Here is a 16,566-nt window from a genome sequence, read left to right on the forward strand (position 1 = left end):
TCTGAGCAAACTTCTTTCGTGGACAGTTGAAACGCTCTCCAGAGAAACGTATTTTTCGAACGATGTCTCGCGTCGAATATAATTCCTCGTCTTCGTGTGTTCTCCTTTCTGTTTGTCCGTTAAAGGAGCACGATTTAAGAGAATAATTTCCGGGAGTGAACAGCGAATTCGTTTATACGAATTCGGTTTTCTCGTAGAAACGGCCGTATTGCGAGAAGAATATTTTCTTGAATAAACGATATGGCTGCGATATGGTAGATTGTTTTCACCAAGTATGCCTGTTCTAATTTCATACATATGTATCGTATCAAATAAACGATAACTTTTTAATAAAAACACCGCGACCGTAAACTACTCCAATAACGAAATAAATATCGGGAATTTTAGCCTGAAACAGAGGAAAATTTCATTAATGAGGCGATCGATTGCAATCACTTAATATTTAAATTCTCGCAGAAATATATAATTTCTAAATATTGTGAATTACAGATTAAATCAAGTACATCGTTATTTTACGATATTGATCAAAGGGAAAGAAGAAAAATAGTAAAAAGATTAGGAATGTTCGTCATAAGCGTAGATTTCAAACTCCGAAATTTCCGCTTTGCTAGTTTAATTCGCTAGATGGATATATTCGTTGCAACAAATGCACCATATAAATCACACTTACATCCACTGCGTTTGAATCAAAGAATTCCAAGCTTGTACACTGTGTGCACACGAGTAACAACCGCAAACAATATGTATGTAGCATGTTATCGTAAACCGCGGTCTAACGATTGTTCGTTCCATTTCAGAGGAGGTGTTCGGCTCGAACAAGGCTTTATGGTTCTCTCCAAGCGGCAGTAAACTGGCCTTCGGTTACTTCGACGACTCCCATACACCGATCATAACGATACCGTTTTACGGCTACCCAGGAAGCCTGACGTTCCAGTACACGTCCGCGATCTCGATCCATTATCCCAAGGTAAGCGTTCGCATGGAAAACTGCATGCAGATAAGAACTGGCTCGACTTCGTTTTCGGGGTACATTGGATTTATGATTTTCTTTATAGCGTACGATATTTGTCGAGTAGAGTCAAAAAATAGTAGTTTCATGGTGCTGCACAGTGCGAAATTTGAACGAGGATTCGAGGCAAAAACCAAAATTCGCTGGTCACGTTCGCACATACGTAGGCAACGTTCAACAGTGCTGCATTTGAAAGAGGATTTGGCACAGAGATTAAGAGATGCATATAATGCGCGGTTTTCCTGACATTTGATGTCGGAGAATTCGACGTGACAGCCTATTTGTGTCCTATCTTTGTTAGTATTTTCTCTGCTCCTTGGCTCGGTTGAAATATCTTGAATATTTATTTCTTTGCGTAACCATACACGGTGGCGTTTGAGTAAACAGTGCGGATTCCGGGAACGAGCTTCCTAACTTTTCTTAAGTGGCACGCAGAGATTATTTATCCTCTCTGCCATTTCATCGGATATTGTGCCGACATTTAGTAAGGAACAGAGTTTTCACGTAACTTTTAACATTTTCCTGGAATAAATACGACGAGAAATCGATTTTTCAACCAAGTCGCGATTGCGAATGGATTTGACTAAAAAATAAAGAGTATCCAGTTTGTAGTAGAAATACACTGCATAGCAATGCGATATAATATCCTTTTGACGCAGAGGAATCAAAATTACAGGATGGTTTGAACCTACACCTTACGCCTACAGAATCTTTTATTTATCTACTTATTTCGTATGACAGGAAAGGAATTTCTATCAGAGTTTCCGAGAGTTTCCATTTAAACAGTCAGTTACATTATGATGATAATAAAAATCCAAGGAAGAAGTGAAAAAAATGTGCATACTCATAGAGGTCGTAAAGTGTATGAATTTGATACGTCTGACGTAGCGAAGAAATTAAAAGTACACTTTGTCACGATGTCTATAATTATAATTCGAACATGTTTACCCATAAATAACACATTCTTTGATTATGATGTTATTCAACATTATGGATACTAATATTAGTAACAATAATATTGAACGTAATCCGAGCTTAACGCAAAGTTACGTCATCAAAGAGTCAGAAATTTTATGACCCGAAAGAAAATTTAACCAAAGGAAGAATCTTGTTGCGGCCTGTCTCGCATTCTGTTTGATGTTTCACGCTATCGCGGATACGAAAACTACGCTAGCTGGGTTGACGCTTGAAGACGCGTAGCTTTTGTGCTTTCTAGAGACTACATCGAATTTTAGAAAATAATTTGACGCGTGCACAAAGCGAAAAGCGAGCGTGCAACGAATATGCGTACGTGTCTTCGGTCAGCTTTCGCTCCTTTTCCGGTTATTTCAAGCAGAAAGCTTTATAGAAGTTAAGAGAGGATGAAATGTGGAAGGAATTCAAGGTACTGACGTTTTAAATAGAATCGCGATAAAGTTGAAATTTGGTGAATGGATTAGAAATGGTTGGATTAAAATTTTCCATACTGCGTGAATTTAAACGTAACGTTAAAGCAAAATTTAACTGTTTTATTATAGTCCAAACTCCATGAAATAAAATTTTTGTTCTGTGCTTCAGATCATCTTTTTGTCAGAGCGTAAACGTTATTTCTTTCTGAAAGAAATATGGAATATGAAATTGCTAGAAATTTGAACGTTACTTCTTTTGGAAATCTAAGCACGAATATAAAGTATTCAGCTTGTTATTCCAGATATATTATGGTCATTATTTTACAGTTTCTGACAGTTCCGTTAATATTCAGTCGGTTTAAACAGCGTCTACTAGCTTTTTTCAGAAAAATGCTAAAAGTAATATATGAATTGAATTAATTTCTTTTCAATTTAGACTCCAAATTAAAAAGAACGTTTTATTATATTGGGAAACGTCGCATCAAGCGATCCAGACATATCTGTGCTAAAAAAAAAAAAAAAAAAAAAAAAGAAATAAAGGAGCAGCTACTCATGAAACGCGCTGAATTTTATGTTTCAGCGTTTATGGACATCAACAGCAGTCGAAGGATTAGAAATCATTAAAAATATCTGTTCACTCTAGAGTATTTCTAGTTGTCCTGATATTCTCTTTCTTGGAAATTTTTTTCACGTTCAGACCTACCTGAATCTAGCTTGTACTACAAATCGAACAATTTTCGATGATGTTGCCATTGGCTTTTTTTTTACCAAAACTCCGCGCACATATTAAAAGACCAACTGACACAGAAGCATCTCTGGGTACTGGCGTTTCTCGAAACAGCAACAAAAAAGGAGATTGATATCGTCCGTGCGAGTTACGCATACCCACCGCGAGATTACATCGGAAAAACTTTGAATCCGCTGGATATTTCGTCCACGTGCATGTTCCTCCGTGGGTTAAAATAAGGGTCCAAGCAACCGAAACAAAACACCAGGGAATTAATATCATCCGCCCGTGTTGCCAGTTTCCCCGGCTATTTTACCGGTTGAAGGAAAACAAAGAGAGAAAAAGGGGGGAGAGAGAGAGAGAGAGAAAGAGAGCGAGGAAGGTCGCTCTAATTTTTGTCTTTTCTGCGAAACTCCGCGAGCTAACTGAAAGCTGCGTGTCTATTTAATGCTTCGAGTTGAAACGTTCTTTTTTTCTCTCCCTTTCTCTGGTCGCTGGTTTTTTCGTTTCGTTAACAAACTACCAGAGGACCACCGGTTTCTCGTGGACGCGTCGTTTAAATGACAACCAGGTCCAGTAAGTTAGGTACAACTCGTTCATAAGTATTAGAACACCTGCTGACTTTGTACAGGCATCGTAGTTGATTCACATTGTTAGGGAAATTAATTAATAATAAATTAGAGGAGGACAATTAGCTCGGCTAGGATTTCGTGCAACGTAACGATACTTTAAGTTAACTTTGTTACAGACAGCCTGCCCGAACGACACGAAAGAGACCATCTAAATAACCTTGTTTCTCATGAAATGAAAAGCTTTTATGATACAGTTTGAATGATCTGAAAAAAGGAATACCATGAAGCACAAATTTTCTTGCAGAATCATTCTTTTCTCATTTTTTCAAGCTTGTTAGTATTTGTTATCCGACGAGTGTGTGTTCTTTTGTATCTGATAACTCGTGATCTTATATATAAATGGCGACATATTTATTACGATATTGAACCTCCAAACGAGGTTCGACAATTTTCTATCGATTTGTCAAATTTACAGTGTCCTCCATCGAACGTCCCATTTTGAATGTCCCAATTACAAAAAGGGACGAGTCCCGAACAAAAATTACGCAACAATAAAATTACATACAGCCCACCGTTAACTCCAGTGGCTTTTCATTGCAACTTCTAACGAGTCCGGTTTTCTAGGCAACTTCAACTTACACAATTTAATTCGCGCAATCGTAGCGTGGTTGACAACGTTAAAGCTCACCGACCTGTGTAACCATGTTGCATACAACGCCCTCGAGGTGTTACTCTTTCCCTAAGGCTTTTCCATCAGGCTGATTCATTTGTCTTTTCGGTATATAAAAAGCTTCTTTAACTTTCTTTGGTCTTCCACGAGGTAGTTAAAGATTGTTATTAAGTTACACAGAGAAAGAGAGAGGTGGTTGGTTTGAAAATTACTTCGTTGCCGAGGGTAACCACGTGTTGGCAGCCACTTAATCTCCGTGACGGATGAGTATGAAATATGTACGTGGCCAAGCATACTTGCGAAATGTGGCCGTCAGTCGCCACCGTTTACTATGTATCAATTACCCCTGGAAACTCCATAAGCCAAGTACTCCCTGGAAAAACTTGGCGAATGGTTTTCATTTTCGAGTAAAAAGTGTCTACGAAAAAGTATCGACACACAGTCTTCTAAGGAATTCATTTTCCAACGAAATTTTTTTATCGGGTTCTATACAGCTCGTTCTCGTAGCATGAAATTTTTTGTAGTCGTATAAGAGTACTATGACTGTTGATAAGAAATTTAACACACTTGAACTCGATTAATTAGTAAGTGGATGTTACAGTAATGTATGTACTTTAACGTAAGCAACGCAATGTTGTGTAACGTCGATTTGTTGAATTTCAAGAGATTTCCTCTACTTTGCTTCAAACTGAACATACTTCCTTGAGTTGCTTGGGGATTTTGACTCTGTTACGTGATTCGTTTAATTTTGTGTAATTTAGTATCGCCTGGTGTACTGTGAGCGGTAGGTCGCAGGGTTCGCAACACGGAGCAGCTTCTCGTTGTAATAGAAATTTGTGCGTTAGTCTTCTGTGTCCAATTAGAAATCTGAGTAGCTTGACTTGATATCTTCTATTCTACTCTACTTTTATTAGTAAGCGTAACTGCTTGAAATTTTCTGGAATTTTGCATCGTTGCCTTCGATTTTTTTGTCTAATTATTAAACTCGATGATCCTTCTTCAACTTTATGTAGAATTTTTAATTCTTCAGGAAATATATATATTCATTAGTTCATTAAAAACAGTCCCACTTTTTGCTTAGCTTTTTATGCATAGTGGGATATATTTTAACACACCTCGAAAAGTTGAAGTTACTCGTAGTCAGACAGTTTAATTTTTAGAATTTTGTTTATTCACTTGACAATGCTATGCACCAAAGGTAAATGCGTAAATAAGTGAAAACAAAAATTTACACAAATCAAAACGCATTAGTAAGTTGTTAACACTGCTGTGATTAAGGTTGGCGAATTGTATGGTGCAGTGAATTTTTCTCTTCCATAACTGTACACGTTGTTTCTTTTCTTAAAATTTATTACGAGCGAACAAAATATTTTATAATAAAAAAAAACATATTACTTGATATTTAACACTAATGTCGAAGCTGTATAACTAGTGGGATCGTATTATATGTATCTCATCTTATTCTGTGCAACTTGAGCTCTTATTTTCTTTAAAATCGCCAGCCTCAAATGTTTCTCAGAAGCTTGCTACAAAAATCAAAGGCACGAAAGAAAATTTCCTTGCTTTCAAAGAAATAGTTTGGAACATTCTTCTATGCAGTCCAATTTCTCTGAACTTTATTAAACTTAGACTATAAAAGTAGTGACAGAAAGATATGAATGGAAATGCAACTATTCCACACACGTATCCTGATAAAAAAAAAGATCCATTTAGCGAAGATTGAGAAAAATTGTTCCTCCCTTCTGCTAGACCGTTTCTGGCATCGCACAGAAGGAATCGAAGATTTCGAAGAGATCCGCAAGTCGAATACACGAGGATCTCCGCGCGATTTTCGCAGCGTAAATTTTACCTTGAAGTCTGAAGAATTCTCGGAGATCTTCGAAATTCTGCTACAGCAGAGGCTCGGTCGGAGTTGACGGTGAAAGAGATGAAAGGGAACCAGCATACGATCGAAGAGGGCAGAAGCTAGCGCCTGTGTAATTTTTAATAGGTTTTTAGAAGGCAGGATTGAAGCCAGTGATGGACAACAGCAAATATTGCCCGGTGAGGAAGCTGCTGCAAGTTTACCTGAGCGATGAATAACGCCGGTCCTCTTTAATGGGGTTGCTTCCTTACGCCTAGTACTCGTGGATCCTTTGCAATTCAGACAAGGGACGGATCGTGTATTTAAGCTTTGTTTGGCAAGAGACAAACTACGCTATCAACTTTTCATTCGATACGATCCAAGAAGCGATCGTTTGCAAGCTAAGTTTGAAGTTCAGCGATGTAAATAAAGAGAATTAAAATGCAACTAAGTGAGCGTCAGCAACTTTATTGGTATATGCGAAGATAATACGCGACAATCGTGATAAATCTTTTGACGTAGTTGAGAAGAAGGGAACGATTAGTTAGATGCAAAGAGTGTAAGAGTACACCGATTAAATGTTAGTGTACACCGAAGACGCACATCTTTCGTTTTATATTATTTCATCGAATTTTCTATGATCCATTTTGTTCTATTTCTATTCCTATGGTCATACATAATTCAATAAATTAATATGAAAGACAAGATGCTATACATCTATTATTTCCTTATAAAACAAAAGAAACCTCTAGGACAACCTAAAATTTGGACACTCACCGTGGAAAATTTTCATGTTCGTATTATACAAAACGTTTTGATAATCCAAGGAGCGAAACAAGTCTCCGTAATTCAGAAATAATTACCTCGATTTTCAAAGAGGTAAACTTATACAGATTTTTATCGACGGAATTTCGCTCCTCTCGGAGGATAAACCGAGTTTAAACGACCTGAACAATGTTCCACGGATTCGATCAATACCGGAGGATGAAACGACGAAATTCTGACGTGAAGAAGTAACAGGCGTTCCGGCATGCATACTAACAAACCCAAAAATCCAGTGGTAAGAAAAACTGTAACAAAACCAAATAACAGAGCGGGGAAGGAGAAAAAGCAACTACGGAAGTAAAACGGGGAAAAAGCTCTTGACGGGGGAAAAATGGGGACGGCGAGGATTCCCGGTGGTCGTTCGACCAACATCTTCGGTGCGTTCTCTTTTTTTCCAAGTACGTGTCCGCGAAAACTCATTTTCCGCCGGACAAAGTGGCCTACTTTGATACTCGTCACGAATCTCAAGTCCGTGGGAGCAAAGAGTCCATTTAAAGATTACAAAGATTGCACAATGAAGAGAAGATTGAGAAGAAGAAAGAAAGCAAACGGATAAAGAATAGCTAAAGGACCAATCTGACGGACAAGGGGAGAAAGCAGAAGAGAGAATTCGAGGCCTCGATACCGAGGAAGATTTAAATTTCCATTTCCTAGACCGATACACCTTCCTCGAGGCGACGTCTCTTACCGCGCCGGCACGCTTTCTTCGTGTTCTGAAATGATTTTTTCTCCACCGATTCACTTGTCCGTGGCTTCGTCGATTTTAACCAGACGGAAGAACGCTCGATTTCGCGAAACGAGACGCTGCTGCATTTTTCTTTGTTTCGATGAATGTTGCAACAAGGACGCTTTATTCTCGAGTATCATGGAAAGGCTAGTACCTTGTTTGCTCGTGAGTATTCTTGCCTTCGAGCCTTCTACAAAAGCGAAATGAAAGCGGTCGGAATGTTAAGACGCGGTAAAGTAAATATCAAATTGTAGTTCCACGTTTATTCGAAGCGTTGCCACGTGCATGGGACATAAAATTTATGAAATTTCGCTTCGCTCCTTTTTTAAATACGCCGTATGTTCTCTCCACTTTTTCCCGTAGAACGGCGGTAGTGTAGGTTCCGTGAAAATAGGGAAAAATATGTTGTATAAATAGAGAGGCGTAAATGTTTTAATAAAAGTTGTAACAGAAATTGTAAGAAAAATATGGAATGATAATAGTGGACTAGGTTTTTGTTTAAGCAAGTTACAAGGGTAGATTAGTATCTATAAATTATATCGATAATGAAGGTAAAAAATAATGGGATGGATTTTTGTTTGATTAAGGTACAGATAAATCGATATTTGCGCCAGCTTTATTTGTGAATACGCTGTTGCAAGTTGATTTATATGAAATGTATGGAATTTATTATATTACGAATTCGTGTGCCAATTTTCTTTAATCCGATTTCAGCAAAAGTGTTGATCCTGAAGCTAAAAGTCGTTCTTCGGTGTCAATCAAAAATTATCCTGCCTGATAAATTCAATATGAAAAAGTGGAGTATCGAACAATAGATTATATCGTCGAATTTTAGAATGCGAGAATGCGGCATAATAATCGCTGGAAGCGTCAGTAATTCCACAGTTCTACACGGCTATATATTTCGAACAATGCTCACCGATTTCCCCATAATAAATTTCAGGCGCATTGACTCGTTTCCTACCCAATTGCCCCTCTGATTTTTTGCTTTCAGCCACCCCTTTTTTCTACGTTCCATCTACCTTTTTCGTTCCTCGTTCTCAAACGCCGCCCAATCTAAAGTATCCTCTCCTTTCTGTTTTTTCCGCTCGGGAGTCTCGAACATATTTCTTCCCTCTTTTATTTCGGCCGTCGTTCCCTATGCATTTTTCAACCCTTCGGTGCCATAGTCTTGTTGATTTGCGGTAAACCACGGTATGGCCCGTTTTCTAGAAAAATATCGCTCACCTGGCCATTTATAAACCAAATTCTTTGCTTTTCTCTTCCTCTTTCACCTTCTATTTATTTATCTTTTTTCTTCTTGGTTATTCGTTTCCTATTCGTTTTCATCGCGCAATGGGAAAAAGGGACGTTCATACTGTTTGTTAACTCGTTAAATGAAGTGAGTTATTGTTTTATTAAGCTACAAAAAATGCGTCAGAATAATAGACACGTGACAGAAAAGCGTGACTTGTCAGCGAATCTTATGCAAACTCATTTTTTGTTTTTTTTTTTTTTTTTATTTAATCAAGAAAATCTGATCAAAGATGGAATTCAAGTAAAAATTTGCCTCGTCCATTGAACATTGTAAGTATTGTACTTTGAATAATTTCAACCTTTGTTCTCTTTGCTGGACGATTATTCTCTTGGTTGTTTTCCACCATCCAAATTGGTGGAAAATTGTTACTTCGATGTTATCATCGATTTTTTATCGCGTTTTACAAAGTAACTCGCAGAATATGAAACACGATTTCATTTCAATCGATCGTGCATAAACATGAAACATTTTGGAAATTTTATGCCCGGGTGCGCAGCGAAATTTTAATAAATGCGTTATTTAATTTCGTTGTTTGCCATCGTTTCGGAACCATTTGAAAATATTTCGTGAATTTTTAATTGCGTCCAGAAGAGAACCACCTCGCAGGACTCTCATACGTCACAACATTGTCCGAAAAAATTTTATGAAATCACAGATCGAACAATGAACACTCTTCGTTGAAATATTTTAGTTGAAATATTTCCCTTTCAGAGATATTTCTAACAAGCATATCTGTTCATCTACTGAGGTCTTAATCGATCGTAGTTTTAATTTAGTTTCGTATAGATTAATTTCTACGTCGAATTTTATTAACTCTGAAATCTTAAATCTACTAGAACATAATTTGAGTGACGAAAAAATTCGCTGGAACGATAAAAATAATTTGCCAGTGGCTCGTAAACAATTTGTTGATTAAATTCAGATTTTAATAGCTTAAATATCACCATAGGAGCCAACTGTAGAAGCTCCACTATTAAGAGATCATGAACGGTGCATAAAAGTTTTATTTCACTTTCGCTCAAAAGTTTAAAGCACGTTAGAATTTCGAAAGAAATAATGACTTACATATATAAATAAATATTTTACTAATGATATTGCTATTTTATAACGTTGACACTGTAATTAATTATACTTATAAACGACACTCGTAACGATAATATTCTTATTTCACCTAAAGATACACGAAATATTCGTATCATCTAAAATTCAAAGGTTGCTCCAAACATTTCAGTCTCCTACTAAGAAATAATTGTCTTTTTTTTATTTTTCGGCCACTTGTGTACATACATCATTTGCCACGGCGACTGCTCGATTACCCAAGGAAGAAGTGGCGGCAATCGATCAAACGCTTCTCCAAGCTATAACTACCCCTCGAATTTTAATCCCGCTTGAATTTTCACGGAAGCTAATTACAGACGGAATAATTCAATTTTGATATGACATTCTGATTAAATTCTCATTTTCGTGCGTCGAATAGGAAAACGCCGGGATTTATGTCATTCGTTCTTTAATATCCGCGCAGCAGAACGTACACTCTTTTCTGTTTCATCCTACGTTCGTTTTCTAACAGCAATAAAATCGTATTGCACGGAAGCCTCGTGACATTTCCGAGCGAAGAGAACGATAGAAGCGTTTAGAAATTCGCTAGTACATGTTCGTTGAATAAGATCGTAGAGGACGACGTTGCTTAATATATAATGTACGATTTTTGCGCGAGGCTTCAATATTCGGATGGCTGGCATAGTTGTCGCGTTTTAATCGCGATAGAAGTTTTATCAGTTCGATGGCGAATGCGTCTTTTACGTTCGACGCGACGGAATTCCAATAATCCGGACGATAAGCGCACGGCGACGCAATGGACGCGTCTTAATTTTATTAAAATCATACACATGCTTTCACGGAAGTTGAAGACAATCGAGCTGCCAAGTTTACCAAAATTCTTCTCCAATGAAAATACCAAAAACCGCAACGTCTATTGACGTTTCAGTGACGTTTCCGCTAATCGACTTCAAAGTTCGAAAGTAAAGGACAGTTGTCGCGTTGCTCGGAATTTCTATAATTTAAAAGGAATAGTTTGTCTGTAGCTTATCTTCAAAATTTACTTCCCACTTTTACCGTTTATTGTTTGTAAAATATTAGATTTTATAAAATTGTATAATTTCTATAGAAAGATAAGAACGAGCAGCTTACGATTGTCGAACGTTGTTATTTGATAGAAGAAAATGAGGATTGACTGCAGGTTGACCAGTAATTTTATTGTTTCAGAGTGGCACGACCAATCCCACGGTGAAGCTGTTTTACGTCGACTTAGAAAAGGTGGTCCAAGGTAACGTGAGCTTAACTGAAATCGAACATCCGGACGAGTTAGCCTCCGAGGAACGGATTCTATCTGCCGTTGCTTTTCCTACGGACAATCTCGTGTACGCGACCTGGATGAACAGGGTGCAGAACGAGGCGTACTTCCGTTTCTGTTCCGTACACGATTCACTGCCAAATTGCACCACCGTACGTATACGATATTATACAGATATTTAATAATAATTGAGATTATTTATCATATATAAAAATAATTTTTATTGCTTTTATTTCCCAATTATTTTATTTACTACTTTATTCGCATTGGATATACTATGTGGTGTGCGACACTTAAACAAGTCAAATGTATTGGAGTTTTAACTTGACTTGTTCGAAGGGATAGTTGAAACTCAAATTTCAACGAGTTTTTCTTCAGTAGTGTGCAAAATCGTTCGGCCAAATAAATGTTTATATTCGAAAAACGGTATCTGAAAGAATTTTAAATAATAACGCGTAAAGTAGTATGATAAGTAAAAGGAAATATAATACACAAGCGCTATTACATAGTTATATAATATGGTTTAAAATTCTTTTAAATACCACTTTTGCAATACTTGAAAACTTTCGCACGCCACTGTAATTCAATTAATTTCTTTTTTTCGCAAGAAGACACAATTCCGATAAGACTGTCAGGTTTGTCGATTTTTTGCTAGTCCAAGCTGACGACGCCAACAAGATGAATAAGAATTGGCGATCCGTCGCGTGGTTTTCCTTTAAAATTTCACGACGGTTTTATCGTCCGTAAAAGACGAACTTTCTCGGTTTAATTAGATTGGCGCTGCTGTTGGAAGTATCGCGATTCGTTTAATTCACGAGGCTTCGAGGGTGGGGAAGCTCAACTTGGTCAAGAAGGTGTTATTTCGTTCGTTGTTTCACGAGCAAGTTTAGCGACGATGAGTCCGATTGAAGGTTACCTGCAACGTTTTTATCCTCCTGGTAATTTCTATTATTAGTAATCTTTATTAGCAATCTCAATTACAAGCAATTATTATTTTTCGTTGTTTTCTTAGTTTTATCGCCAGGTAATCATTACTTTCGATCAGTTCAGACGAATTTCATGCCAATAACTTCTCACTCGAATTTAAAATAAAGAAAGTTTCATTTTCTTAGAAAATCCTCTTCGTACAAATTTTCCAATCCATTTCCTGTAACTCGTTTGCTACCAACGACGCACCGTATGCGTCGCCAGATAATATTTTGCAGCCGAGAAAAGAAGATGGCGTAGAATAAATATCGTAGAAAATATCGTGCAAATATTGCGCGAAATGAAATAGGAAAGTTTCGGGACGAAGCAAAAGATTTGGCCTACAGTCGTCATCGCGAGAATTTCGAAATCCTTCGGATACCTAAAGAATATTTTCCACGATTCATAGAAATCGTGTCGTGGAATGGGTTAAACCGCTTTTGCCTTTGCGATTTCTCTCCCACAAGTCACCGTGAATGTCTAAAATCGCAAAATAATCCTCTGGATTCGCTCATCAATGCTAGAGTACCTCGACGATGCATGGAAAGAGGATACTGTGGAATTGAACGATGCGCAATTTTTCGCGACCGTTTTCACGGGAAGAGGAGGAATGGATGGGAAACGGGATGAAATATTCATCTTTCAGGCGCTGAAGCACTCGGAGAGGCATGGATGGGTCGAGCAGTTCGAACCACCGATGTTCACCGATGATGGCGATTCGTTCCTTACGATTCTGCCACAGAAGCAACACGATGCAAGTTACTGGAGGCATGCAGTCGCAATTACCAACGTTTCCTCTGGCAAGACAAGGAGCTTCGCTCTAACTTCCGGCCGGTTCGTCGTCACGGAGATAGTTTCCTGGGACCAGAAGAACTCTTACCTGTAAGTACAGGACTCCTTGGAACAGTTTGATCATTAACTTATTTGAAACTGGACTCTTGTGGTCAGACTTAACCGTGGAATATCACAGTGACTTTTAGTATCTTGTACCTTATTTATTTTTATTTCAACAATTTTTCTGATTACAACAAACGATGACCTTCTCTTACATCTATTTTACGGTATTGAATATCCAGTAATTTCGTAGAAATGTTGAAAATTTGCTAAATTGAGTCATACTGGAGGTTCGTAGCTCTAGACTGTCAATTTTCTAAGTGCACACAGTAAGCGCAAATAGTGGCGTGGTTCGTATTCCAAAAGCGGTATTTTTGAAATTTTTTTCACGTCGCCTTTCAAATACAAAGCGAAAAAACCTAATCGAAAATTGTACGCGTTCCTTAACTTGAAGGATATTGGATTTATTTGAACAATTTCTGAAACGTTCGATAATTAATAGATTTCTCAGCGCATCACGAGAGTGTAAATTTATATAGAGAATACTGGAATCTGTGAGAGAATCTGCAGAAAGAAGTTTTCCATATTTCATCTGGAAAAAAGTAAAAATCGGAAATAGAAAATCTAAGGAACACTGGGAACGAGGAATGGAAAAACGTGTACCTGGTTGATGTAATTTTTGTACAATTGTGTTTGCCGTGCTTTACCTGTTTCACGTTTCGCTTTTCAACGTGCCGAATAAAATGAAACGACCTGTTTGGTGTTCCAAACGAAAGTTATATGAGTTACCGTGACTATAATTATATGCACAATACGTTGCGTTCGTATTTGTATGCGCGTAAATTCAGATACACCAAGAGTCGTAGAAACTTTTAGGACATTGCAAAATGCGACACGAAGAGATGAAGATTATTTAATCGCAGTTTAACGAACTTGTTTCGAGTGGTTGTTACGTAGTACGGTTATTAGCATATTTGGAATTGAACTCTTGTGATGAGATTTAACATTTTGAGCAGGAGAGATAGTTTAGTTTGTACATGCGTGGGCAACCTGAAATCCTCGAAATAAACAGTTCGCTTTGCAAGAAATTCTGATAAAACGGTACATCGTGATATAACAAAGAAATACGTAAAAAAATACAAAACTAAATAGAAAATACACTAGGAAAATTCAAAGAGGAATTCATTTGAACTTTCACATATATTTTTCCTATCGGTTTATCTTCGTATGATCTAACCTGGCCAGTTTCGAATAAGATAGTATTACCCATGGTCCATAAAATTTGCATTTTCGAGAGATTTCCGAACGCTCGAACCAAGCATAGATTCTGCCCCCTCGAAATATCCTGAATTGTGTGACAATCGTTCACAATGGGCTGGAGATTCAGATAAAGACCAGTCGAGACCCTTGCACTTATCGAAACGGTTCCTCAACATTCCCCAAACCTATGAAGATTCTCTAAATGTATATCGACGAAACAAACCCTTGAAACTGGTGCTTGACGATTTCCTGTAAACCTGGAAAATCTTTCCCATCCACTTACGCTGACGATTCTTACGGCAGAACGTTCGAAATACCACTCAATGGAACGTTCCAGTTCCACTTTAGTTGCAACCAAATTTGACCAGTCACCTTCCCGATCCAATTACTTTGCCGACGTTCTGATTTCGTCACGTCCTTTCCAATTCCTCGATCCTTCCAAGCTACCCTTCGGTTTTCTTCGAAACTTCGTTTCCATCAGAGACTTGGCTGTTCGATAATTACACTGGCTGCTCAGTAATCGTGGCGTAATCGGCAAATGGAGTGATTCTACGTGAAAAAGTTAATCGCAGACGTAGAATACGATTCTTTTATACGATCTTTCGTTTTTCGATAAAATCGAATTCGGACATTTCTTTTAGTATACAGCGAGTATATTGTTGAGAATTGTGGATCTCAATCGCCGAAATAAAAGTAAAGGGTTACACTTAGAGTTCATATTAAAATATTTTCAGATTTATTTAATAAACGATTTCCAGGATTTACATTTACATTTACAGGAATTACATTTGCACGCGTCTCAGCACTCTCTTTGTCTCACCATCTTCCACATAACATTACCAACGGAACAGTTACATTCATCAGTTTTTCGAGACGCCGCGCACATACATAACTCCACACTCATCTTGACATGCGTGTGTCACTACTACGCGGCCAATCTGGTTTAGCACACAAAATTGTACATATCTAAATATACAGGGTGGTTGGTAACTGGTGGTACAAGCGGAAAGAGCGTGATTCTACGCGAAAAAAAAGTCGAAAATATAAAATAAAAATTTCTTTTTTTAATTTTTTTTTTTTTAATTTTTCCATCGAGACAAAGATCTACAGTGCGATCCGTTATAACGTACCGCACGCGTACTGAGCGAAAATTCAAAGTCGATTTTCACGAAAATAAAGCCTCAAACGAAAAATTTTTATTCTATAGTTTCGACAACTTTTTTCGCGTAGAATCACCCTCTTTCCGCTTGTACCACCAGTTAACAACCACCCTGTATATAAATTGTGAATTTTGGTTATTTTTCTACTCAGGATGTTTACCATACTGACCCATTTTCTGAAATTATCGCATTGTTCTATATTTCTTCTTTTATATACTTACTCTTATCCGCCATTGTACATTCTTAGAATGTTTTTACGTTCGATAGGAAAATATTTCAGAATCTTTGTTAAACTCGTCGGAGGTTGCGAAAAGAAATTTATGGAAATATCGGATTTCTGTTAAATAAACAGCTAGAGTGTAGTTGGCCAAAAAAGAAGTAACTTTTGATTAAATTCATTGATGAGAACGATATGATATTGAGTACAAAAATGGATACGTCGTTATTTCAGGCATGAATTGAATTTCATGGGTAAACTCGATATGCGGAAAATTCGATTTTTCATCTTCGTTATTAAAAATCCTCTGAAAACAATGGAGCGTTCGATAGAGAAATAAATTGGGCATCGTTTTGGACATGAATTACACAGAAACTTTGAATACAGAAATAATCTTTCCAAAGCAAATTAATTTCCTGGAACACCATGAATATCAAACATATAGCATTTAAACAGATGATGAATACCATTCAAGGTTGTTCTGTAGGGAAATGAGATTGAATTGGGCGGCCGGTGCACACAGTATCAATGGCTAACAGTGCGTTTACGTGATAAATGATAACGCTCTTTGGATGGCCGCTGCCTGTGGCAGACGTTTTCCCCGTGATTCCATGGGAATCCCCAATAACGCGTCCCCCTGGCGTAATATCCTTTCTTAGTCGTATTTTATCGAGAAATAATGGAAGCACGTAGCTAAGTCGGCGTACTTAACGTCCAC

The 16,566-nt window shown here is 37.6% G+C and overlaps 1 protein-coding gene across 7 annotated transcripts in view; it reads left to right on the forward strand.

Moving 5' to 3' along the window:
* LOC138187694 (venom dipeptidyl peptidase 4) overlaps positions 1-16,566 on the forward strand; it is a 301,114-nt gene that overhangs the window by 216,013 nt on the left and 68,535 nt on the right. For all 7 annotated transcript variants that reach the window (XR_011175244.1, XM_069128730.1, XM_069128733.1 and 4 more), the window contains 3 exons: positions 798-967; positions 11,324-11,563; positions 13,024-13,259. Coding sequence is in view for 6 of the 7 variants with exons in the window: in XM_069128730.1 (XP_068984831.1) it covers positions 798-967; positions 11,324-11,563; positions 13,024-13,259 (646 nt within the window). In the remaining variant the exon portion in view is untranslated. The remainder of the gene's footprint in view (positions 1-797; positions 968-11,323; positions 11,564-13,023; positions 13,260-16,566) is intronic.

This window comes from Bombus flavifrons, chromosome 15, assembly GCF_040668555.2.
Source record: "Bombus flavifrons isolate JBK064 chromosome 15, iyBomFlav1_principal, whole genome shotgun sequence".
In the NCBI taxonomy this organism is placed as follows: Eukaryota; Metazoa; Arthropoda; class Insecta; order Hymenoptera; family Apidae; genus Bombus; species Bombus flavifrons.